The 26,770-nt window shown below is 36.8% G+C and overlaps 1 protein-coding gene across 2 annotated transcripts in view; it reads left to right on the top strand.

The window, feature by feature from the left end:
• The window catches only part of CLSTN2 (calsyntenin 2), a 298,618-nt gene that overhangs the window by 111,653 nt on the left and 160,195 nt on the right, over positions 1–26,770 (top strand). For both annotated transcript variants that reach the window (XM_048954383.1, XM_048954385.1), the window contains exon 2: positions 19,877–19,999. In XM_048954383.1, coding sequence (XP_048810340.1) covers positions 19,877–19,999 — 123 coding nt within the window. The remainder of the gene's footprint in view (positions 1–19,876; positions 20,000–26,770) is intronic.

Below are 26,770 nucleotides of genomic sequence, written 5' to 3'. Positions count from 1 at the left end.
TCTTTGCTTTGGAAGTGGTGTTTCCAAGGTTTAGGCTCCAATCGCTTTCCATCCTAAATACTTACATTACAGTGCTTAAATAGAAACCATCAGGATTTTCATATTACTTTGCAATTTGTGAAAATGTGGTTAGGGGCTTTGAGAGCACCTCGAGGTAATTAAAGATCTGTTTAAAAACAAACCCCACAGCATTACCTCTTCCAGCTGCCATGGGCACCTGGCTGTGCCCTCTGCTGAGCCTGGCTGCACCTGTTTTTTTTTCTAGCAGATACGTTTTTTATTTGTTGCACAGATTTTACCTATTTGGAAACGCAGAAGGGGCTGAAGTCTGAAGCCACATAAGCAGCTGTCTCCTGTTTCAGATATAGGGTGGGTTTGCCGGTTGTGCTGTTGTCAGGTTGATGTGAGGTAAATGCATTTGATTTGGTCTGTTGCACAGTGGTTCCTGCAGAGCTTAGAACTTCTCGTTCTGCAGATTTTGAGACTATAGCTGCACTGTTATCTGCCACAATTGGTTGTGCTAAAGCAAGGGGGTAGCTTAGAGACTTCTGCCTTTCACTTATAGTTACTGTGTTCCTACTGAGATGTAAGTGACCCCCTGAGCGCTTGCGGTTTCATTGCTCAGTCACACTAGTGGGAAAGCTTTTACTTTGTGCTGGAGTGGACTGGGGCTATTCACAACTGAAGTTACAGCTGGGGTCATTTCTTCCTGAAGGCCACAAGTTGTGCAATATAGCGTGAGAACTGCAATGTACTTTTAATTGTAATCATATTTAGAAGCGTATTTATTCATTAAAGTGGGATCATATTGTTCACTTTGGTATTTGCTCTAAGAATGTCAGGGTGTTAGCTTAGTGCAAGCTTGCTACAGTATGCTTAAATACCTGTGCTTGGAGAAATGTTTAGAAAATGACCAGCAAGGAAATTACGAGGGAAAGACCTTAAATATGATCTGGTCTGCCTTCATATGGTCACCAGTAGCAACTGCTGTTTCAGAAAAAAATTAACAGCAGAAGCCACATTAAAAGCATGATATTTGCTCCTAATTGTTGCCTATTCATTTTCTTTGGTGGATGTAGCCCTTAAGCATGCCTCAGCCTGCACTGCCTGAATGTGTGCCATCCCTTGTGGAGGAGCAAGCCCATCTTAATATATTGTGACCATTATATAAAATTATGCTAAAACTGTCAGGAAAAGGAAATAAAGGAAAATATTGATCTAAAAGTAATAAAGATGAAGAGTATACGATGATCAATATCAGAACCAGAGCAGGATAAATAAAAATGAACACTGACATGTTCTTGAGAGAACGCTTGCTGCCTTTACCACTAAAATGTTTAACTGACAGAGGTTTAAAAGAAAGAAAAATAGTGAGGGATTGGGAGAGGGGAATCCTGAATATCTCACTGTGTGTTTAACTTGTCTAGCTTTGTATAAATGCTGATTAATGACAAAGCTCAGCGTGGCTGTGCACCACGCAACCAGTCCTGTGAGAGTCATTGTAGTAGTAATTTTTTTCTATGTGCTGTTCTCTGTGCCAGCAAAACGTTCTTCAGAATGACATTGTGTATCCTTTTGGTGTCCTCTGCTTCTGAACGCTGCCTTAGCCACCTGCCATCACTCATCATCTCATGTCTAAAAAGGAACTTAATTTTAACTTTGTTTAGCTCTGGAAAAGTTACTTTTCTGGTTAGTGCTGTTGCAGGGAGCAGTTTCAAACCACTGCGCTTTGTAAATGTGCGTGCTGATTAAAACTTATTTTTCATAATGATCTTGTAATATAGTGATCATGCAAGTAATAGTCCATGCCTAATGACTTTGTGTCCAAGGGCTACAAGAATTACCACAATGTATTTGGTGGCTAGTTTTAAGAATTACAAAGACATTTCTTCCTGAAGAAGAAAAAGAAAAAAGAAATGATACCTAATTTCTGATACTGTTGAAGTGGCTGAACCAGTACTCCTGTTCAATGTGGAGCACGTGTGGAACAAAAAGACAGTGTGTTTTGAAGGTGTGCTACAGAAATAGGGTTCTTGGGGGTTCATATGGACTGCTTCTTATCAGTGTTTCTGTTGGAAATAATGCAAGCTGATCCTAGGGATGAAAGTAAAGGTGGTATCGTTGAAAGAAGCTGGAAGAACAGATTGGAATGTGCAAATTCATTTAGACATAATCTTGGGGTTGTGAGACAGTGTGACCGAGGCTGGTATACTGGCCTGGAACTAGAGTAGTTGCCTTGAAATCTTGCTGGTCTGGTGTGGGTGCATGTGGAATTTGAGGTACTGCTTGTTGCAGAAAAGCTTTCTGGATCTGCTGAGTTCTCCAGGTACTTGATATGAAATGCTTCACGTGAACTCCGACTCTTAACAGATGTGTGTGTGTGTGTTAAAGAGACTTCAGTTTCCTGTTTGTTGCTTCCCTACGTTTGTTTGAGGTGCAGTGTTGGCATAACTATGTAGTTGCTCAAGGACTGCAGCCATGAGGAAGTTGCAGTGCTGCCCCTCTGCCCCCAGCTGCTCCCTCCTGCCAAGCAGCCTGTCCCTGTGTTTCCAAAGGAAATTGTATCCTGTTGAACATAGCCGGCTGTGTTGCTGAGGAGAAGCCATACAAAGCCATACCTGTGTAGGAGAAAGGATTAGAATGAGCTACACAGGGAGCATTAAACACTTCCTTTTGGCAGTGGTACTGACTTAACGTATTTTTGAAATTATGACTTGCATGGTATTGGTCTTCCTGCTATTGGTGAGGGGAAAAATGAAAGCCATCCAAAAATATTTTAGGAAAGGCTTAAAATAGATATAGAAATTATTTATGTTAAAATTACTGAGATTGTTTTCTGGTTATGTATTTTTACATAGTGAATATAATGTTTTTGCATGAGAACAACTGCACATTGCTCAGTTATGCCACACAAGTTGATGTTTCATTATTCTTTCTTTGAATATTCAGAATTTTAGTTTCATCGATCGCTTTAAGGTGAACTTGTTTTTGTTTAAAAAAAAAAAAAAAGTCAGAATTTGTCACCCCACCTCATTCTACATTAAAAAACAAAACTAAAACCAGGTAAAATAATGTGACTAAAAAATAATCCGGCAATTAGGGCTAAATCTGTACACTATCATCTGAATAGCAAATACTAAGGAGTACTTCAACGAGTCCTGAAAAACTCTCTAAAGCACAGCATAAAATTAGAACAGAAAACAAGTGGTTGATAGTGAACAGCACAATAATGTGACTTAATGGCTGGAGCACTTTTGAGATGTTTGCCCTAAAGCAATGGCTTCAACTGAAAAGACAGCAGAACTCTTCAAGAGTTGTATTAAAACCCATGGTTGGTGTGCATCTCTTCTGTATTAAAAAAGAAAAAATGTCATGAATGAGAGAAGAGCTGGGTTGTAGTATCAGCCCATGATGACAGCTCCTAAAATACATTAAACATCAGCAAGAAACTAAAATAGCAGTCCTATTTCTACAAAATAATGACAGATATCTGCATATATCTCAGTCACTAAAAGTCTTTTCCCTGTGACACACATTTTTTTTCTTTGTGCTTAACATTTTTTGTGGGAGGGGGTCAGTGCAATAAGCATGTTTGGATAGGACCCACCCCCAACAAAACAGACAAAACACATCTGTGTAGAATGTAACTGATTTTTTTCTTTTAGAAGACCTCATATATCAGTTTTACAGACAGATCTCTCTTCCCTTCCCCCTCCCCCCCCTTTTGTTAAGTTCAGGGGTTAGAACTGATTTGATGTGACATTCATTTTTTCCCTTTAAGCCCCCCTTTTTTTTTTTTTTTTTTTTTTTGACAGTGTCCTTCACTCAGGGCTGTTGAAAACTGAAAGCCGCCAGTGCACAGAAAAATGATGTGCTGCTTCTCCCATCCTCTGTCCTTAGATTTCCAGGTTCCTGGTGAACCTCATCACCAGAGAGGCACTACCTCTGCATCATGGCACTTACATGATGATATACTTAAGCGTAATGTTATGAAGGAGGATAAACTTCCTCTGGCAGTGCCTCTTCCACAGTTATGCCAGCCCTAATCTTAGCAGCTGACATTGTGCTTTACCTGTTCAGTGTACTCCTTAACGATGCTTGCAAACCACTCCACTAAGGCTTCCAGATGGGCTCTGTGACTGTGAGCAGTGTTAGTAGACAAGAACAAACAACAAAAAGGAAAAAAAGCAGACCTTTTTCTAAGGAGCTCTCTGAGTAAATAAATGATCAAATAATTAAATATTTTTTCAAAAAGCAGATAGAAAAATGTTGATAGCGTCGAAGAGGAGACAGGGAGAGCAGTTGAGAAGCTCACTTCACCAGCAGATTTTGTTTGCCTTGGTACGCTGAGCTCAGAGCTGAAGTAGTTCAGGACTTGTCCACAAATGGAAATGAAGCTCTTGCCTTACGGGGAGGAAAGGCATGCAGAGGACAAACTGCATGAAACCTCAGTTGCAATCTAGCCCTGTAAGTTTAGTAAACTTTTGAGTTTGTAGTGCCCATGACTTTGTCACCTTTAAATTACTTCCTTAAACTCTTGGAATTTGCTTAATCTTTACTCCAGACCTGCGCAGTCTTCTTAGCATTTTCCTGTTTCTTTAGCCCAGAATAATGACAGGGAGAACTACTATTGCTGGTGTGAAGTAGCAGAGTGCTGCTGAGTTTTGTTAACACCTCTTATTTAGAGTAGCAGCTAACTAACAAGGGACGTACCCAGTAAGAGAGATGCTTTTTTAGCATTCCTCCATGATGATATAAGCATGAGACCCATGTGTCTTTACCACTTTGTTATGCAAATGTGCTCTCTAATATAAGTGGTAAGACTGATGAAAATATGTGCAGCATTTGTTAGGGCAGCTTGCTTGTCATCGTTTCCCTCTGTCATCTGCATCTTGTTAAAATGTGTGAATGCATGTATACACTTTATGCATTTGAATAATCTTGTCTGATGTGTATCTATGAGAAGCAGTGCCTCCCAAAGCCCTGGTCTGCAGGGCACCTTTAAGATCTCATATGGGAGCCTTGCTGTTTGCCCTCCATATCCACAAGAGCTGTTTTCCAAGCACTATTGAACCCAGACAGGACAAGGAGCAGAGAACTGCTGGCCTGGTAGATGCGATCAGGCATACTTGATGTAACAGCACTCAGTTTTGCTTTAAAAAAGAAGATACTTTTTAAAGGTTGCCAAGCCTTGCTCTAGATAGCATGTCACTTGTGACAGCAGGTTTTTTCTCCTCTGCATTTGGAGACTAACGATATACGAGATTGGTCATGTATAAGGGGTCATCATCTTCTGCCTGTTCTGATTTAAACATAGTTGGACTTTGTCAGGCAACTGTTTTCAGCTGCTTTGAACATCAAGTGAATTGAGCTTGCAGATATTATTACTGATACCAATACTGTAAGTATCTTTCTAGAGCCAAGTTAAGTTCTGTTGTTTGTTGTTGCTTTTTCCTTTCTTCTCACTTGGCCTAATATACTAAGGCAAAAGCAGGCATGACATTTTTACTTTACATTTGCTGTACAAAACATGCCCTACCTCAAATTGCGTTTTGTATTTTTCCATAGCAGTGAAGGTTGATGAGCAGTGCTGAACATGTGCTGATACAAGCAGACAATTGCCAGATGACTGTCAACCTTCTTCAGTGCACGTTTATGTGAGGATGTGGTGTCATTTCCATATATGTAACTGTAGGCGGTTTCATAGATTTCCCAAGCTTGGTACAAACATTCAATTAACTCTGCTGTTTTTGTTATGCTGTTTTTATACATACTTTACATAGAAAAAAATTATATTTTGAAGTTTCGCTTGTAAGTTATAGTGCACAGATGTTAAGTGAGTAAAGTTTCAATCATCACAAAACCTGGAATTAGATGGTTTTGGCCATGACTGTGGATGATTACAAATGTGTTTCTGATTGAGAGAAAACCTGTAAATGTTGTACACTTGATGTGAAGGCATGGTTTAGACCTTAACTGCTTTTGCGTAGGGAAGAGAATGCATAGAGTGAGGTCATTAGGACTTACTGAGGATACACAGCTATCAGTGTTGACTTCTAAAAAATGTGTTTTTCAGAGACTTACCATTTATGATGCAGTACGATTTCTGTATTTATGCTGGCAGTTGCCAGCATATTCCTGTCCCTTTATTCCATAGCAGTCTTGACTCCTATTAGGAAGGCCTGACTGATGTGATATGTGCCTACCATGGTAGTTATACCAGGCACGTTCTGCGTGAACTATTGGAGGAGGTTCTTATAAGGCTGGTAAGTTAATAGATTGTCTTTATCATTTCTCTTCTATTGTTATCCAGCATATAAGTTCATTTATAGATATGATTTATCTATGTGTATCAAAAAGTTTCATTCAATCCTCCATTGATTTGTACTGAGGTTTTCTGGTGTGGCTTTTGTATGTGTGCTTGCCTTTGAACTTGCTGGTTCCAGGTGTTTTATATTTAACTTGCCATATTTCTTATTTTTTTATTATGTGCTATTGTGGAGCCAGAATCTGTTCCAAGGGATATTAAAGACAAGATCAGACTGCTTTACTATTAGCAACTCAGATTTACTGCAGGTGATGCTATTTGAATTTGTTGCTGAGTGTGCAAGCAGTGGATAAAAGATTCCAATTATCAGCAATTCTATCTGACAGAAGGATCTTCAGTCAAAGAGTGTCTAAAGAACTCCTACTTGAAGCCAATAGGTAGAGGCTGCCTATAGTTGTTGCTTCAGGAAGACCAGAAAAAAAAAAGTACTATTTTATACCTACCTTTTTGGGTAGTCATTGACTATCACTATGGCAACCTCTTGAAACAGCAAAATAATAATTTCTATGTTGTAGAACCTGTAAAATCTGAAATATTACTAAAAATTGGAGTAATAGCTTATTGTTTGAAAACATTTCCAGGTGCTTTTAAACTTTTCTTCAGTCTTCATAGCAATGATTTATACAGTTCTTTTATGCTCAACCCTCGTTTTCAGACAGGTTGAAGAAATGTCAGAATTGTGCTTTTAATCACCCATTCTTTTGACAGCAGCTAGTACAGTTAATGCAACAATGTAAGCTGGCTCTTCTTTCTTTCTTCCATGTGAAAACTTACTTTAAGTTTCTTTCCAAGGTTCTGTTGCCTGCTCAAATGCAGATATTATGTGCATAATGAGCAGTAAAACTGACAGGACGAATCTGTCACTGGAGTAATGAATATAAAATGATAGTTTGAAGTGAATGAACTGTAAAATATATAATTATCATTCATTGTTCCATATCTTTTGCAATGAGAAGTACAAAATGAAATTTGCAATAAAATGTGATCCATCTGCAACATTGTAGGACAAAGTTTGATATGTCGTGGCTCAAAATCAATCTCCTTTATTAGCAATTTATACAAGTGGTTGACAATTAAGAACAAAGTGATAAAGATTGAAAAAAGTGCTTTATACTCAGATATGAGACTTCATAAGTTATCTTAAAAATAAATATATGTATATACGTATATATGTGCAGAAGATGCAGTTTCATTTTTCTTCCATTATTTTGTCTTCCATTGTAAAATAAAAAAAAAACCTCAAGTTTTTTGATGCTGGCTGAAGCTTGACTCATTAATTCATTTTACAGCACGTAGCAGTAATTGAGATAATCCGTGTCTTTATCAAGGAGCACTGATTAATTGAAGATCATCTGTTTTTAAGATTCAGCAGACAAAAGTGAATATTGAATGAATTTATAGACATAAACAGAATATCCTATGAAAGTCCTCATGTGACGCTGGTCTGATGTTACCTACCTGGAGGCAAGAAAATAGTGATTGCATCCAGTCTTTCCAAATTTCTCAAAATTAGATGTTTTTTCTCTGAGAAATGTGTTTTGGGGGAGAAACATAGCTGAGTTGTCAACTTATTAATATTATGTAGCTGAAGAGTGCATGACATCTGGATGCCATTGTCTAACCATGGATTATTCTTGTTTGTCTGCTAGGTGTTCCTCTCTTAGGGACCATGACCCAATGTAATGTTTTGCATCAAAACTGAAAACAGCAGGTTTTGCCAAATTTTATTTCCTTTCTTTGCTTTAGTCCTGTTGGCAGACTGTCCAGTGCTCGTGAGCCATGTGGGACTTCCACAGAATTCATGACTTGGGTTATTAGAACACATAAATCATTTGGTAAGCAGAAAGCTAGCTAGGAAACAAAGAGGTGGCTAGCTAACCTTTTGTGTTGTTGGGAAGAAGTACAGAGTAGGGAATCACTGTGACAGATGTCACTTGATATCCATGCAAGTGGGTGGAACCAATTCTGCAGCCGAACGGAGGGAAGTGCTGGTGTTGTCACCTCCCCTGTCTGTCAGCCAGTCCCATACCTGTGTAGTTAGGAATGAAGAGAAGGTTTTAGCAGGTGGTTGTGCAGTTAGGAAGATTGGTCAGACTTGCTGTGTTTTTTTCTTTGTCATGAAGTTCCTTGTGCAGTGTGTCTCAGTCTAAAAGCATCTTGGCTTTGTCTGTGTGGGACAGAAACGGACAGGAATTAATGGTTTTTGAAAGAGGAAAAAAACAAAACCTTTATGTAACGTTTATGCTTGTATCTGAAAGGCTCTGCAAAGCTGAGAGTACCAGCTTCAGCTGTTTAACAGCAGAGGAAAAAAGTAAATGCTTTCAAGTGATCTAAAGATTTCTTCCATCATTTGGGTATTTCCTTCCTTGCTCATTTGTATAATGAGGCTGAAGTGAGAGGGACAGTTGTTTAGGGAGGAAAGCTGTCTTAAATCACCGTGGAAGTTGATAGATTGCATTCTAAAGAGCGTAAGAACTAAAAAGCTTCTTGATTTTGTGGTAGGAGCCATCTAGGGACAGGAATGTGTTACTCATTGGTGCAATCTGTCCAGAACAGGGCTTGGTGATTGGAAATCCTGATTCCTAAGACAGGCAATTTTTTCCAGGTTTTCACCCTGAGCACCAAATGTACTCAATTTTTATTTTTATTTTTTAATATTTAAATCCAAAAATCAGGAGGAAGTAGTTTCTAATGTATACATTGTGTTTTGAAATTAGGCTGTTGGCAAGGTAATTTCTATAAATAGTGATATGTTTCAAATCACTTAGAAACTAGGAGACACTAAGGAAGTTGGGAGGAATAAGAAAGAAAAATGAGAGGCCATTTCCAAGCTGAAATTTAAGAGAGAGTTTTGAGGAAGGAATAAAATATTAAGGTAGGTTGAATGATAATTTTAGGCTTACATCTGTAGGAAATGCAGTGAGGAAAACAAACTTCTGTTGGGGAAAAAATAAAGGTTGTATTGGAAATGAGGAGTAGCATGAAAGACTGAATTGTACCAAACACGGCGTTATATTGACAGAGCATTTCTGATGAGAAAGGGTAATTTAGAATTTCTGGAACACACAGACATGTACCACCTTACGTGTGTTCACTGTTGCAGTGGAACAGGGATTCTGAATTAAGTGTATGCCATTCATGGCTTAACCTAATCTAAAAACAGTGCAAAGCAGATGAGGAGAAACACAGTGTAAAGGTTTCCTATGCTCCAGCCTCTATTTCTGGGCATAGTTACATCTTTCCTTGCTTCACAAACCTTTGCTCATGTAAACATGAATTGAATTGTTGGCATCTCCTGTGTTGCCCTCTTCCTGTTTTTGCCTGTTTTCTTGAGGTATTTCATTTTATTGGTTTTCATAAGGGAACAAAGGCTCTCCTTTCAAAAATACAGTTGTTACTTGAAAAACAACATGGCTATTTTGGGGAAAAAATGGTGGTCATCATAAGTAAAAAGCTCTCTAGGCCCTTTAGACATAGCTGGGCTACCATCTCTCAAGATTAAATAAAGTACGGCTACTTAGAAACAATACATATCTTGAACATAATCAGATCCCCTTTACTGTGATATCTCTAGGCTTCTGCTGTATGGAATTCTGTAATTTTGAACAAATAATGGAAATATGAACATTAATTCTTCTACATTTTTTAAAAAATAAAAAAATGCTTATTTCATTAAGCTCTGTTGTTCTAGGTTTTAGCTTATTTTCCAAGGTTTCAGATGTGTAGGATTACATGAGTGGAGCATGTGATATCAGTGAGCTTAAATTATGTAACACTCAGGAGACTGTTCTATAAAAATATTCTGGCACAAAATTGATGTATTTTGTAAAGGTTACAATTTCTTTATCAACTTATCTTTTATTTTGTTTAGCCTCATGAATGATGGTTTTAATTTTGAATTTTTCAAAACACCGTTTGCATCTTTGGTGCAGCTCTGAAGTTTGTGCAAACATAACTGCATAAAACCAAAATTATTTTAATCCTTATTTTTAAGACTTCTAGGTCATTGTTTACTAAGAAAAGCCGTTCCTTTAGTGAACAGGGTGCAGAAGAAACTAGTACCATTGAAAATCTCACCAAATGCTAAAATGTCTCGTGCTTTATTATAATGTCGAGCTAAAGTACGTGTTTGTTTAGAGATGTCATCATTGAGACTATTCATAAGAAAAAATGCCAGCAAAGTTCCTTGGTTTTAATACTACTGGCACTGAAAGACATTAAACATTGAAATAAGGTTTTTGGTTAACCAGGGCACCCTGCAGATTTGTTAGTCCTCAGTGAGATCTGTCCTGTCCTTGCTGTTGTTTGGAGGTTACTTTTGCTATTTTGCATAATTTTCTTTGTTCGTTTCCTATGGCAACACACTGTCTAGATTTAAAAATGAATGTTTATGAGTGATCCATATGTTCTTAGCATTCCTGTATTGTGCACAAGATGTTGATATCCAGTTAATGGCACAGCAGTATTTGAGTGTTTTCAGGTAGTATCACCCAGCAAGACTTGTCAGAAGACACAAGCACTGGCATCAGGTGTATTCAGAATGCTTGCTGTAACCTCATAATTGAAAATTAGATTCATGTTCTGCAGAGATTTCAGTCTAAACAAGAGAAACGTAAAACTTGTAGGAGTAAGACAGCTTCATACAATGAAGATGGAGTTATTAAATACTGGAAAAAGTTAAGTGAAATAGTAAAGAAGACTTAAATAGAGATGTTTACTATGTTATGATTCTCAAATTATATTTTTTAAACGAGAATGTGCAGCTGCTGACAAGAATGCTAAATGAAAGGTAAGTCCTGTCAAGCAAGATATGCAAGTTTAAAATGTTTCTTTGACTAGAACGATACACAGAAAGACACAAGCTAATTTATTTATGACCTTTTTCTGCCCTTGTAACAAAAATTAAAATATTTTGCTATGCCAACAGATACTTTCTCCAAGATTTTTAACTATGTAGGCTTTTGTGGATAAGGACTTCATCTGTGGTGTGCTTTGCAAGTTGCCATACTAGCTGTGGGACCTATAGTACACATCTGAACATCTAAATCAAAGAGATGAAGTTTTCTTTGCATTAATAAAAAAGCTTGTACAAATTTAGGGCACAGAGAGCATAGATTTTTGATCTGTTATCTAAGAGACAACAGAAAGTCACACTGTAAAGCTTTTCTTGCATATTCACATATGTATGTAGATAGGAAATGTGCTTTACAGAAATAGGGAGATCAAAAGCAGAAATGCTTCTAATAGCTTTATATGACAAAACTTTTAGTAGAGTTTTATAAAATCTTTAGCTTAGGACATTGGTGTTGGGTTTGTTTTTTTGTTTGTTTGTTTGTTTGTTTTTATTTTTTATTTTTTTTCCTGAAAGGTACAGGAATGGGTTGACAAAGCATTTGATTAAATTCCTATTAAATATTTAGATCAATTAGGTCAGTGTTAAAATGAATATCTCTTCTTCTCTACTCCAAAAATATGTTTATATGAGAAAAAAAAATATAATTAAAAAAATAAATATATAGCTACAAAAGCTTCTAATCATGTCAGGATAAATGCAGAGTATATTATTTCACTTCAGGACTAACCAATATACTGCTTGCATGATATCAGGCAGCTTTTGGTCAACAAATGAATGCATATCAGATTTTTCAATTTTTTTTTAAGTGTAAGAACAGATTTTGCTAATGGGAGCTCATTATTGAAAAGGATTTCAATTGGGGGGGCAGAAAATATCCTAACTGTAGAAGATTTTCTTGTTCAGTCTATTTCATACAAAATAGGTTTTGTTGTGCAGTATGATCAAACCATTGCCAATTTATATATTGGTTCTCCACTAGTAATTTGCTGAGATTCGCTGTTTATAAAGTATTCTTTACTTAAAATGTTCTCCAAAGAGTTCTGGGAGAATCATGTCTCATAAATTACATAAGTCCTACTTTATCTGGACTTAGTGTCAAAACGCACATTACCTTAATTGGGCTTGGAATGTCACGTTATTGTTTTATGCAAAAGCACATGGAGTGTTCCAATTGAAAACCATCTATTGAAAAAGGAAGTCCTGAATGTAACTGTTGATGGTTCAGTAATTTAGGCAGTAGCATCACACAGAGAACTAAGCATATCGTGAGACAGAAGAATAAATTCTGTCTTAACGGTTTGTCACTGGTGCAACATAGAAAATCTGTACCAGTGTTGAGCCTTTTTTGTATGTATGGGAACCACAGCTTTCTGGTTTTCTGTTAAAATAGCTAGTTAGTGTTTTATTCCTAGTGCTGAGGAAGATTTAACCCTATGAAATGCAAACATTTGCTTACTTTCCAGCAATTTTTAGTATCCACTTCTAACTTGGTCTCTTTTTCTTCAAAATGCATTCAACTTCCATTTCCTCTTGCCTTCTCTGCCTTGAAGAGGGGATTAGTAGTTAGACAGAATTTAATCTTCCATTTCTTCAGTGACCTAAGCCTCAAAATCTTCATCTTTTCTAATTTGTTTATCCTTCTCCACTGCTCTCAGATTTTAGATCTCTTTCTTTTATTTCTAGCTTCAGCTCGTTCTGAAGCAGGCAGTACAGGAAATTCAGGTCTGCAACTCTAGGTTTATCCTGGGGAAGTAAGTCTGCCAGTCAGGTGTATAAACTGCCTGAAGCAGAGCCAGTGAGCTAGAACTCTGGCCCTTGTTGACCATGAGGTCTTTGCCTAGTGAAGTATCAACCAAAAGGAGGAGTGGACGGCCAAACTGATGGCTTTCAGATTGGAGAAGGAGGAGGGTTTTTTGGCCATAATGATTACACATTGCACATGTCTGTATGCTGTCTGCATCATTAGGAGTTGGTTTTTAATTCAATATTCTCCTAGCAGGGCGTTGGAAGTGCTCTTTATCATTGTTCTACAGAACATGGATTTGTAGTGCAGACTGCATGAAGTATGAAATTCAGCTGTTTATCTTCCAGGAGTGAGTGAGATTTTATAAGTATATATTTTAAAGGCTTATTTTAAAGAAGCATCTTCACCTTTAACTGATTTTAAAGGAGGACCTTTGTCAAATGGACAGGATTCCAATAGGCTGAGTTGAAGCCTATTGAAGTCAACAGATGAAAGAATGTAAAGAGCTGATCTGAGTGTTAAGAAGGCCTAAGCTTTCTGCTGATTTTACTATTATCAACAAACTCTTTAAGCTAGAGATGAGAGAACATATCAGTGTGTTTAAGTGGAAAATAGATCTGTTCTGCTATTTTGGAAAAGAAGAAAGGAAAACGTTTGTATTCATAAAGCAGTTCTTAACTCATAGAATTTGCTACTGCAAGCTTTAGCTTCAAAATCAGTTAAAGCAGCGAGGCAATATTGACTATACCTTAGTGTCAGTAGCTGCAACTACTAAGCTTCACTTTTTTCTCCTTTCGTATTTCTTCTATAAAGTGCTATTTTTTGATCAGTATAATGTTCTATGTATTTTAAGTCAGAAAACATCTAAAATTTAGAAAAGCCACTGTACATTCCTTGTATTCCTGTTTTTCACCCTCAGCTCCCTAGTAGGGAGTAGCTCCTAGTCTAGTAGGGCCTATCTTGGGTTATAGTTCTTGTTGCTCCATGTGAGGTAGACATATAGCCCATATTTGGTCCATTTATGGTATTACTTCTGCACTGACAAATTGAAGTTCTATTTGTGGACACTGTGACTTGGAAAATTTAATTTACAGAGACTGGTTGTCTTCAGAAAGCCCTGTACACATCTTGCAGTGTAGTAGAGCAGGTAGTCACCTTTTAGCTCTGCAGATGCTAGCAAGTAGACTGTGTACCTGCAGTCATACATATAGGAAAGAGCTTTCGGCGGATTGGCAAAGGGCTCAGGGAATGTATTTGATACTTGCTTTTCCTATTCTGTTAATGGATTAATGTCTTACCGTGATTTTGTTCTCTTGGTTTCTGCTTCTCAGGGCCCCCCTGGGGAGGTGTAAAGTGCTCAGATGGAATCTTTGTGAGTGAGTTTGGCATGAGATGGTTTCTCTAACCATGTATCAGGTAGCAAACTGTGGAGGGGGAAGTTGAGAAAAGGTCAGGAATGGGTGATGCGCAGGGCATAATGCAGAGAATGGCAGAAAGACACCAAGATAGAAAGTAGGGGCTCGCCGTATATTTTTTTCAGCAGATATTCCTCCTGCTTCTGTTTTGGCTTTTGTCCTTGACCTGACTTTCGAGACATGCCTGGGAGCACAGGGGTTCCTGTGGACGCTACAGAATAGTTTGTTTCTCCTTAGGTTTTTTTTTTTTGCTCTTTTTCAAGCCAGATGCATTTGTAGATGCAACACAGAGTAGTAATGTTCTACCATGGTGGTTTGATTAAACCCAAATGTTTGTGATCAGCACCTTTCGTGAGAAAAACTGTGAGAATGAAGCGCAAGTGATGTGTACAAATTTTAATGAATTGATCTCTACATGTAATTAATGAAAAGAGAATTGTTTTATCTTAGATCCTAGAAATTATTTACATTAACATTTTGTATGAATGATTAACAGCGTATGTTAGTTAGAAGAAGTTTAGAAAACAAAAAACCCAGTTTTAGTCCTGGTATAAGTCAACTCTATGTCTTAAATATGTTTGAACTTTTGAACCCATGGTACTGATTTTGACTTTTACCTCGACAGAAAGGTTCAAGTAAAAGTCATCTGGCGAATTAAGAGCAACACTTATTCTGTACTGCATGTATCAATCAAATGCTTTCATTCCTTGGAGGCAGGTCTTTTATAAAAATAAAAAAGTATATTTTTTATTTGTGGAGTTAGTCTAGGAGTGTGTCTTAGTTTCAGCTGGGATGGAATTGTTGTTTTCAGAGTGTCTGCTGTGATGCTGTGTTTTCAGTCCTTGGAGGAAAGCCAGTGTTGATAATACACTGATGTTGCTGCTAAGCAGTGTTTTACAGAGCTAAGGCCATTCTCAGCAAAGGGCTACAGGAGCTGGGAAGGAACAGAATTAGCATAGCTGACTTAAACTGGCCACAAAGGTGTTCATACCATCATCGTGTAGAAGGAGTTCTGAAGGGAGTGCAAGTTCAACTTGCTCTCTTCCATGCCTGAGGAAATAGCTGGGCGTGGGTTGGGGGAACGGTGAGCAATTGTTTGTGCATTGCTTGTTATATACATTCATATCTATGTATTTAAATAGTAATAAATATCATTATTTTCCTTTTCTCTGTTTTAGTAAATAGTTTTATCTCAACCCACAAATTTTACTTTCTTTTTCCCTGGCTCCCTCCCCGATTCTGCCAGGGAGGTAACGAATGACTGCAGTGCTTTGCCACCTGTCAGGTTAGACCATAGCAGTATACTGCAACATAACGTAGCCCAACAGGAAAAGTAATTTACTGTTTACTTCTTATCAGCTGAATTTCATGCTTTTTTGCTCTACTGAGTTTCTCTTTCTGTATTGTACACTACTCTCTTAGTTCCTGAAACTTTCATGTACACGCCCCTATAAAAATTTGCTCCATCACCTTTAACAAATGCAAAGTGCACTTTTACTATTCTTTCTTATAGACAGTTATTAACTGCAAGAACTGTTAAATTAACATTAAAACATTGAAATGTTTTGGGTTTTGTTTTTTTTTTTTGGTAACAATTTCTACTTCTTACATTTTTATGATAAATACTGCATTCCCTCCTTATCTTTAAGTTTATAACAGTTTCAGAAATGATGATGTTAGTCTTTGTCCAGTATAAACAATTTGTATAATAGGACTGCTTAGGACTGTTGTTTCTTACACAGTGTGAATTTCAATTTTCAATTTATTTTTCTGTTTAAATGTTCTATTTCAGATAGTGTAAAGAAGACAACAGAATAAACAATTTTTGCTTCCTTTGTCTTTTTTAATAAATGCAGAGTGACATTGCTCTAACTTTGGAAACTTAAGGTTTCATTTACTGATGTAACTGATAGAAGAAACTAACTTCAACACTGACTAGAGCCATTTAAAGCCAAATGAGGATCAAAATGATAATTATGTATGCATAATTATGTATCTATATACACATGCACGTTAATAAAATAACAATATGCTATTCAAATGCGGTTTTGGGAATCTGTCAGAAGAGTAAAAAAATATCAAAATTAGTCTCACAGGATTTCTGTAGTTTTCTACATTACTTTCCCAGGAGCCCTTGTATTTGAATGTCAGAGCTAGAAAACAAGAGGGTCAAAGGAGGTACTGCTCAAGTTGCTGGAAATCTTGTTTTGAACATATCCTGCTCTAAGGAAGGAGAGTTGATAAGTGGATGCATTGCATGTGCTGTTTTATTTTGGTACACTAATAAAAAAAATAAAGTAGATAAGGGAGGAGAAATGACATGTTTTTAAAGCGGGCATCACTAGAAAAATATCTGATTTGTATTCAAATGAATTTAATTCTCAGATATCTTCAAATGTGACTCAGTAGCTAGAGGAGGAAAGGAGGAAAGAACAAAACGCTTTTGACATCTTATTTAAAAACCAGTTACCACAGGTTACATTAATCTCATATAGTTATAATTATTCTTTTGGAGAAGCACATCGTTAGAACTTGTAAATAATTAGAACTTCCATTGTGTTTTGCTTTTGTTTTATTGTTCCTTTCTTCCTGCTATGCCAGTCTCCAAGGTCTAGGACTAAATTGTAGCAATTGTTCTTAATCTACTTTCTTCTCTTCCTGCTCTAATGTAATATAAGGAATTATGTTGCTGTCATTGACTTGCCTGTTGTTGTAGCTCATGGGACGCTAATGGAAAAAAGACAGTGCTTGTAGAGTTGCAATCACTGAATGCTGAGACAATTTCTTAAGCAACAGCATCATCAAAATGATTATGCAGAATCTGTTGTAGGAATAAAAGCAATTTATTTGGTGGTTTTTTAAGATTTATTTTGATTATTTTAGTATGTTTTTTGTTAATTTTTGTTTGTTTGTTTATTGGTTTGTTTTGTTTGTAAGAGCTCAGGCAATTAACAGAACCAGGAAGGAGCAAAATCTGCCTTTGGTATTTTTAGTTGCTTAAGGGCTTTCTTTTTCATTCAAACTGATTCAGTTATTGTTGAATTGTATCTGCATTTAATCAAGAGATGGATTGTTATTCTGTCAATCAAACTCTTGGAGTGGTATTGGACTATAAGTGGAGCATATTTATGTGTACAACTATTTCTGCTGAGGCAATTCATCTATTCAAATAATACATATAAAAGACTTCATCTGCCCTGCAAACTAGGATCTCATTATATAAAACTCACCAGTTTTTCCTTCTGGGTGTTCAGTCATTACATAATAAAGAGATTTGAATTTCCTACTTTCCTTTCACCTTTCCTTGATATATCCCCAGTTTAATCTTTCCATTTCTTAGTTATTGGCAAATGGGCAAAGAACTGTGGAAAACTAGTATAACTTCCTCTGAAACAATATATACTCTAACATATACGTTAACTCAAAGTTCTTTTACTAATTGTAGTATTGAATAATTCAGCTTTAAAAGAGCCTCAGATCATTCTTCCTGAGACCACAATTTCCTAATGATTTAACAAAGGAGCAAGAAGGAAAAAGATGTAACATCAGTTGGCCATAAATGTATTTATTTTTTCCAAATGACTAGGGAACAAAAGAAGTCTTAATTGTTGAGCTTCTCAACTGTGAACAAACTTTCTCAGTTGTCTTTGATGTCTAGAACTACTTTTTCCACTTCAAAGAAGCTGTGTGAGTGAAATATCAAACCTGTTCCTGTGTGAGGGTTTTTGAAGACAAGGCAACAAAGAGTTGATGGTGGTGTGTGTATGTGAGGAACTGTTGGTTGTTGTGGTTTCTTTAATATCACTACTGTGTCTTATTCTCAGCCCACCAGTTCAAAAAAGGCAGGTTTTTTTTTTTTTTTTTTTTTTTTTTTTTTTAATAAGGGCACATAGTGACAAGGCAAGAGGGGAAATGGTTTTAAACTGAAAGAGAGAAGATTTAGACTAGATATTAGGAAGAAATTCTTTACTGTGAGGGCGGTGAAACACTGGAACAGGTTGCCCAGTGAGGTTGTGAATCCCCCCCCTCCCTGGAGGCATTCAAAGCCAGGTTTGTTGTGGGGCTGTGAGCAACCTGGTCTAGGGGGAGGTGTTGCTGCTTATGGTAGGGAGATCTACTAGGTGAGAACTGGGGAGAATGAGGTGATCTTAAAGGTCCCTTCCAGCCCAAACCATTCTGTGATACTGTGATTCTCCTAAAAGGAGTCCAGAGGAGGGCCACAAAGATGATTAGGGGCCTGGAGCATCTCCTATATGCGGACAGGCTGAGTGACTTAGGTCTGTTTAGAGTGGGGAAAAGAAGACTGGAGGGCAGTTTGACTAATGTTAATAAATATCTAAAGGAAGATGGAAGGCAGAAGCCAGGCTATTCTTGGCGGTGTGCAGCGATAGGACAAGGAGCAATGGTCTAAAACTTAAACATAGAAAGTTCCCTACAAACATGCAGAACTCCTTTACGATAAGGGTGATGGAATGCTGGAACAGGTGGCTCAAAGAAGTTACGGAGTCTCCTGTGAAGATATTCAAGAGCTGTTTGGACACTGACCTGTGTGACCCATTGTAGAGAATCTGCTTTAGCAGGAGGATTCGATTTAGTGATCTCTTGAGGTCCCTTCCAACCCCTGCAATTCTGTGATTGTTCAAAATAATCCCATCTAGTTAAATTTGACTTTTGTTTAAGTGTCAGCCTTCTGTCTTGTCTTGAGATGGATGATTCCTGTTACTTCACCAGGTGTTTTTCTCAGCGTTTGATACACGCAGCTAAATAACATGTATGAAAATTATGTTGTATATGGACTTGGTGGTAATATGGTAGACATCCTTAGCATAGTATTTACTGATGCCTGTGGTAGAACATGCTTCAAATTGGAATTTGTATTGCTTCTATAGGAGTTACAAAAATGTAAAAGTCCGATGATGACTGTGTGATCTAAGTGCTGTTTTTAAGCATAGCAAAGCTATGCTTCTTACAAAACAGAAAGGAAGACCAAGTCATGTTGCCATGTCAATAAATAGGGGATGGTTGTTAAGAGAGGGTCACATTCAAAACATTCAGGAGTAAGACAATCTAATGATGCATGGTTTGTTCTCTACAAGGTAGAGAATACAAGAGTACTTTTAGGTGTTTTTTCTAAAAAATGTAAAATGAGTAGTTGCCTGGAGTACAGTATTCTTGCCTGCCTTTCTACTTGCCTCTGAATCTTGACAAAAGCTGTATTTCTTTGGACATTTCTTTAATTGGATCAGAGTTTTGCAACCAAAAGCAATTCCTTTAAAAGTATCTGACCATAATCGTGTTGGACAGTTGGGAACACATTAAAAACATTTCGAAAATTGGCTTTTTATTTTGGTGTCTTTACTGGAGGGATGCCTATACTGTCATTTGAATGTTTATAAAGAAACTTGGGGCCTTGTAAGTGACTTTTGAGTAGTAACATTGGATATGTGTCAGATGTTTTCTCTTCAAAGAAGATAAGATAAACTAGTGGTATATGAACTATAAATTAATTGATCAGACATTTTTTTCTTCTTTAGTGAACAAGCATAAGCCCTGGATTGAGACATCGTACCATGGAATCATAACCGAAAATAATGACACTGTAATTTTGGATCCTCCTCTTGTTGCTTTGGATAAGGATGCACCTGTTCCCTTTGCAGGTAGGAAAATGCATTAGCAACAGTATTTGAGAGTATGGACTGCATTATAAAGTTATTAGCATTTGTAAGAAATTAATTTGTTGGACGCAGAGAATGTAATCTGAAGGAAATGTTTAGAGACTGCATTTCATAGAATAATAGAATCAGAATGGCCTGGGTTGAAAAGGACCACGATGATCATCTAGTTTCAACTTGAGTACAGTTTGAGTACTCAGGACTTGACCATCGGCTCACAGACCTTGAAATAAGATTTGTGTCTGTTTTTTGTTGTGAAGCAGAAGTGATTACAAAACAGCAGACTTACACCGTTAACCTTTTTTTAATGAAAACCTGGGAATGATATAATGAAATTTGAATATACTTTTACAGAAACTAGTCATTACAATTGCCTAAAATAATCATATGTAGTTAATTCTCTGTTTGTAAATAATAACTTATTATCTTCCTGTGCCACTCCCTGGTCCAAACCTGGCTGTGGGCAAATTCCATGAAAGATATTTAAAAGGAGCTCAAATTTTATATTACAATGTTAGTACTTTATAACTGTCAAGATTTGGACAGAAAATGTAATAGAGATTTTGAAGATTTTTGCAAAGATTACTGTATGATAGATGTATGCCCTATAGAAGTTTTAACTTGTATTAACCCAACACTTATTCTGTCATACTGTGTACTTTAGCAGAAAAGAGTACTTTTGCATATCAAGCTAAGTTTGCTCTTAAATTCCCTGCCTTATTAAGGGTATTTCTTGTGAAGATATGGGAATATATTAAGGTTTTACAGCTGTTACGAAGATCCTAAAAACATCTATTTCTTAGAAATATTTTATTGTTTAAGAATATTTATCTTGTATAGGCAAAGGAGCTAGTGAAATGTTCTGTGAAAAGCCTCGGATTGTTCTTGTGAAGTACAGTCAGGTTCAGGAAGCAGTAAGTTATGGTACTTGGCCCAAAAAGTATTTTATAATATCATGTAAGAATTCTTAGCTATTTTCCCCAAAAGCACGTAATGGGATAAACTAATTTTATGCAAGACAGAGATTTACTCATGTTTTTATATGCTTAATTCCATTTTAAGATCAAGATTGGTTTTTGACTCGCAGTGCTCCCTGGTTCTTGGCCTCACAGAATATGTTTCTTCCTCAAATACATATTCATTGGGGGAAATTCAGTGGAGGACATTCAGGTGAATTTATTCAGAGGTAGATACCTCAAAGAGCATCCAGTATGGCCACAGCAACCTAAGCACCCAATACTGTATATCAGTTTCTGTGACGTTGATTTACGTGCTACTGGGGAAGTAATCAATATGCATTCAAAGATAAGGAAGCTACTTCTGAGTGGGACATGCTAATTATAGTTAGAGCAGGAGTATTTCATATGTAGATGCTCTGGGTATGGCATCACATCTCTTTTAAGCAAAGCAAAGAAAAAAAAACTAGTTTCCAAGTTATTTGTTTATGCATTCATTAAGTTATTACTCTACTTTAAAATATAAACTGTTAAACTTCATATGATAAGCAGCTTATATCTATAATATACTTGTGTAGCTTGGTTTTTATGCTGTCTTTACAGGTATATGCACTTCATTCTTTCAAATGTGAAAAACAGTAGTAAATTTTATTTTTGCAAGGATTGAATTTATGGAACCTCCAGCTACAGATGTTTAGGAATTAGATCTTTTCACAGTTAAAAGTCTCCTTTTCATTTAGAAGTCTTCTATTGGTATGAACACTTACCTTATTGCCTCTTTCACTTGTATTCCCTTGGGAACCTTATAGGGATGATACTGATGTGCTATTTCCACTGATACTTATTCAAAATGTGTGCTAATTGTTTGATACCTTAATTTGTTTCTTGTGTTGGGATAATCAACATATTGATCTTGAGTTAGTGATTTACCTTTCCTGTAGAATATCATCCTATGAAATACTGAACTTGCACACAGACAGACTTGTGTGATTTAAGAGGTTACCTTAGTTAATAGTTTTAATCTAGCTGCTTCATTTATTGATTTTTATTTATATTTCAAGATACATTATGTGGTCTAGGAAGGAAAATACATGGTGTATATTCCCTGGCATTAATATTTCAGTTCATTTCCACTTATTTGTTTGCTTTTGTCCTTATGGTCTATAGTCTGTACATAACATAATTCTGACTGAACCCAGTGTTCCCTCAAAGGGCCTGGATTCCCTATCTGTTTTGAAATACCACTGCATATTCTTTTTTTAAAAGGCTCTTTCTTCTTTAATTTGAAGTAACATTTATTCTTATTTCTATCTTAAGTTTAGACTTCACTGTCATGTAATTTCATTTGGCTCCATAACATCCTTAATATTATAGGTCTTTGTGGAAAATTCAGTTTGTATGATTATATACAGTAGGAGCAAACTGAAAATGTACACAGCTAAGATTAATAATACTCACTAGCCTTACATTTAGTAGTATTTTAATGTAGAATGGAGAAGAAGTCTTGTGCTCACCATCTTCATTGCCCTTTTCTGGACACGCTCCAGGGCCTCAATGTGTTACTTGTAATGAGGGGCCCAAAACTGAACACAGTACTTGAGGTACGGCCTCAAATTGTACCGGAATTGTTCCAGAGAATCAGAGGTCTAACTGTTCCTTCATTTTTGCCCTATTAATATTTTTATTATTTAGTTGTTTGAAAAAATGGTAGCCTTTTGAAACAGTTTTCCATTAACTGTCTTTCATAAAAATGGGCTCATTCAATAATGTGTCAGGGCAGAATTTCTGGCTTACACTTAAATATCTTCTTGGATCTCCCTGAACAAGATATATTAAGCTTAAAAGTATGTAGTTTCTTCCTCTGGAGCTATAGTTGCTGCAATAGTTCAGATGAGGTTCTAGCATTTGTTGCATCGCTCAGCTTGCCTTACAGTGTAGGAAAGAAGCAATAACTCTTTCCATTCTCTATTTTCTCAGCTTTCGTTAATGCATTTAAAACTTAACATGAAGATGCTGCCCTTTCAGAAGGGACAAAATTTGGGCACAACAAACCTGTTATGTCAATAGTAAAAACAAAGTTTGATCAGAATCCTGATTTGGGATAGGTACTAGAGCGCAATATTTGCTTTGCAAATCTATTAGGCCAAACTTTTCTTCTAAGTTAGAAGATTGGTGCATAGCTCTCAAAAGCCTTAATTCCCTTTTCATTAACCCCACGAGTATTTACATATTACACTACTACACTTATAACTTCACATGCCTGCAGTCTTTGTTACCGTTTAGTTATTTTAAAGAAAATGTAGCAGCTCAGGCTTAGTTCTTCAAGCTGCAATCAAGTTATGTGGGCATGAGATTGAACAATATTCATGGAAGTATTTAGTATAAGGTAGAATGGCAGCCTGAAATTCTAGAGCTGAGAAAGCCAGGAGCATGTTTAGTACAACTTTTTTTTTCTTCTAGAGATCTAGGTCAGGATAGATCTTGTATGGACTTGGTGTCGGAGGGAGACAGCAAGATTATTTCTTAATTGGTGCTGTAAATTGAAGAGTAAGTTTCAGTATCTGTGAAATCAACCAAAATGTCACAAGAAGAAAACAAATTTTAGAAAGTGCTTGACTGGGAAGATGTCCTGTATTGATCCAGGGCTATTGGACTGCTAGTCTTTTTTTCAGTGCAGTGATCAGTAGTGAAGTGACAACAAGGAAGAATTAAAATCTTTGAATAGACTGCAGATTTCTAATGTTAACCTCAACATTGGAGGAAAGGTTGAGTCCAACACTTATAAATACAGGAAGCCCGTGGTCTGAAGGCATGGTCATGTTGCTTGAGAGGCTGCTCTCAGCTGCTTCATCTCTGCTCCTTCTGACAAGTTCTGGGAGAGAAGTCTTCCTAGAAAGTGTTACACTGTACTTCACTAAGCAAAGGGGATTAAACTTCCACAAGAAAGGTATAAATTAAAAGAATAATAATTAGAGAATAGTGGAATGGCTTAATTTGAGGGAACCTTGAAGCCCATCCAGTTCCAACCCCCTGCAGTGGATGGGATATCCAGAGCTTCTTTGAAATTTCAATCTTCAATTCTTTCAATCTCAAATTCAGTGCACTGGAACCATGTGTCAGAGGTTTAATCTCCAAATTAAATCTGCATTATGCTTTATAAATCAAAGTTAGTGTTGAGGATAATCTAGCGCTGTGGTCTCTGGGATTATAGTGATAACAAGATGTATGTTGCTAATAGCAGATGCTAGCAGAGAATGAGATTGGTGGGGTTTTTTTTGTTGCTTTTTTTTTTTCCCTACATGAGAAATTCAGCCTTGACTTAAAGGAACCAAGAAAGGGCTGTTCATACCACTCAGTGTAAGATCTTGAAGTTCAGCAACAGTACCCTGGAACAGGTCTTAGTTGTGTATTATTAGAGATCCTTTGAGCAAAGTACCTTCCTCCTTTCAGCTGTCATGGTGTGCATACAGCATATGCATTTCATGTGTTGCTTCTCAGTGAAGAATCTTTGACCTGCTGCTTAGCAGTACTAAGCTATTAAGACGTTTGGTATTTGCCCGTGATTTTTATTTCCTCCCAATGGTTTTGTTTTCTATACTCATTTTTCTGTTGGGTTTTTTGTTTTGTTTTGTTTTCAGTATTTGTGACTTATACCTGCTCTTAGTTTTTCTGTTTTCTGGAAACTTGAACGTTGTTCTGAACGCTTGTGCTTTTTTTCCTCTCTAGGGCTACTAAGATACATCTTCTACTGTCTTGTCAAACCCTCCTAGTATTATACAGATATTATGGTGCATGTCGATCCCCTATTAATAGAGTGGTTACAAAAGAAAATGCGTTCAGCACTGCTTTTCTCTGTGCTCTTACATCTGAAGTTAAAAATGATGACAGGATAAAGAAATCTGTACAGTTTCCCCCTCAGCAGGTCTGTGTTTCTTGGGAGGATTGACAGGAAATATAGAAAACTCTAAATTTGGTCTCTGAAAATTCTGGCTGACAAATATGATCAGCCTGTTTCATAACTGGAGCGTGAAGAATTTCACAATATTACAGTGAACTGTCTTTTAGGCTCTTGAATTCATTGTGAATTGTGTGATAGAGTATATATAAAACCATGGTTCTTAGAACTATCATAATATCAGCATACCCGTGTCTTTTTTTTGTTGTTATCCAAGTTCCTTTTTTCTATACACACAGTTTTGAAGGACAGTTTGAAAATACTATCATGAATTGTTAAATGCTTAAGTGTTAACATCCTGAATATTGCCTTATGCAAGGTATCACCAAAAAAAAAAAAAAAAAAAACCACAAAAAAAAACCCCACAACCATGAAAAAATAGCAAGTTCTGTAGAAACTAGATCAGGCCTTCTGTTCTCCTTTTAAGAAACAGAGTGTTGGTTGTAGAATGGGCTGACTTATTATCTAATTTAGGAAAATCCATTTGGGGAATCATAAATATAAACACCAAACCAATGAAATCTCTTACAAAGATGAAACATGAAACAGACCTTTGGGGTCATCTGGAGACCACTTCAGGGCTTTGACTTGAATGGTTTTCCACTTAAGAGCGGTTCAGCTACAAACAAGTTGAGATCAGCTGAATCAATTTGACAATGATATATTTCTGAGATGGCAAGAAACTGCCACAAAATGCTGTACAACTTTGGAATGGTATTTGGAAAGGACACCTTTATATATTTCTTTAACAGCAACTCTGTTTCATCAGTAATGTGCAAAAATGGGTCTGAAAAAAAACCCAAGGCAGGACCTATTATACCTATATTATTCCTGACAAATAGTTTTCTGTCCTAATCTTAAAGATTTCTACCGACACAGATGCAACAGAATCCCTGGGCAATCTCTTCCAGTCTTTATCATGATGCTTAACCTGAGCTTTCTATGCTGCCATTTTAGCCTATTAGATTTTGTCCTATCCACTAGAAATAGGCAGAAGACCTTATTCCCTTTTTTTTTTTTCTTTTCAGTAACAGCCCTTTATGTCACTCCTTAAGTGCACTATAAACATCTTAAATAGCACTTCAGCTGTTCATTGTGTAACTGATAGAGAAGTGAAGCAGAGAAATAGGAGGTGACTTTCAGAGCAATGAGGTGATGATTAATACCTTTTCAGCTTGGAAGTGAAGCTCCTAACACTTCTCTGTATCACCCTTATTAGGCTGATAGAATTGTATGAGTCCAGTGTGTTGTACCAAGGATGAGCTGGCTAATTTTGTCTCAGTAAGCTGTCCCCATTAAGTCTTAAGCTTCACTTACATTCCAGATAGACTTACAGATAGCCTTTTTTAAAAAAGGTCAAGTCTATCTCTTCATGGCTCTGAGCACACAGGTGCTCTGTCTCAGAGGCAATTGCAAGACAGGCCTTGTTTGCAGGTGGAGTTCCAGCCACTGACTAATATTTTGGCTGTGCTAAAACCACAGTAAAGAATGAGCAGACAGTACTAATACGTAAGAATTTCTGAATATTCATTAACTTCTGACTGAATCCACAAACTCTCCCAAATAATCATTGTTATTTTAGCAGTTTGTAGAAGTGTGTATGCTGAGTAGCATCACAGGAAAACCCAGTTGTTTTGAGTCTGCTTACATCCAGAGGCTTGAATATAAAATCCCATTTCTCTGCTCAAAATTGTGAAGCTGTCTATCTTTCTTGTTTACTTGTTTGCTTTTATCAATAAGCAGTGGCTTGGTACCAGAAACAGAGTTTTTTTTACAACTTTACAAGAATGTCTGTCATTAAACTTGAGGGCTGCTCTGGACTCTGGAGATGAACCAAAATGGAAT

The sequence above is a fragment of the Lagopus muta genome, chromosome 9, assembly GCF_023343835.1.
Source record: "Lagopus muta isolate bLagMut1 chromosome 9, bLagMut1 primary, whole genome shotgun sequence".
Lineage (NCBI taxonomy): Eukaryota > Metazoa > Chordata > Aves > Galliformes > Phasianidae > Lagopus > Lagopus muta.
This window is presented reverse-complemented; position numbering and strand designations above follow the sequence as displayed.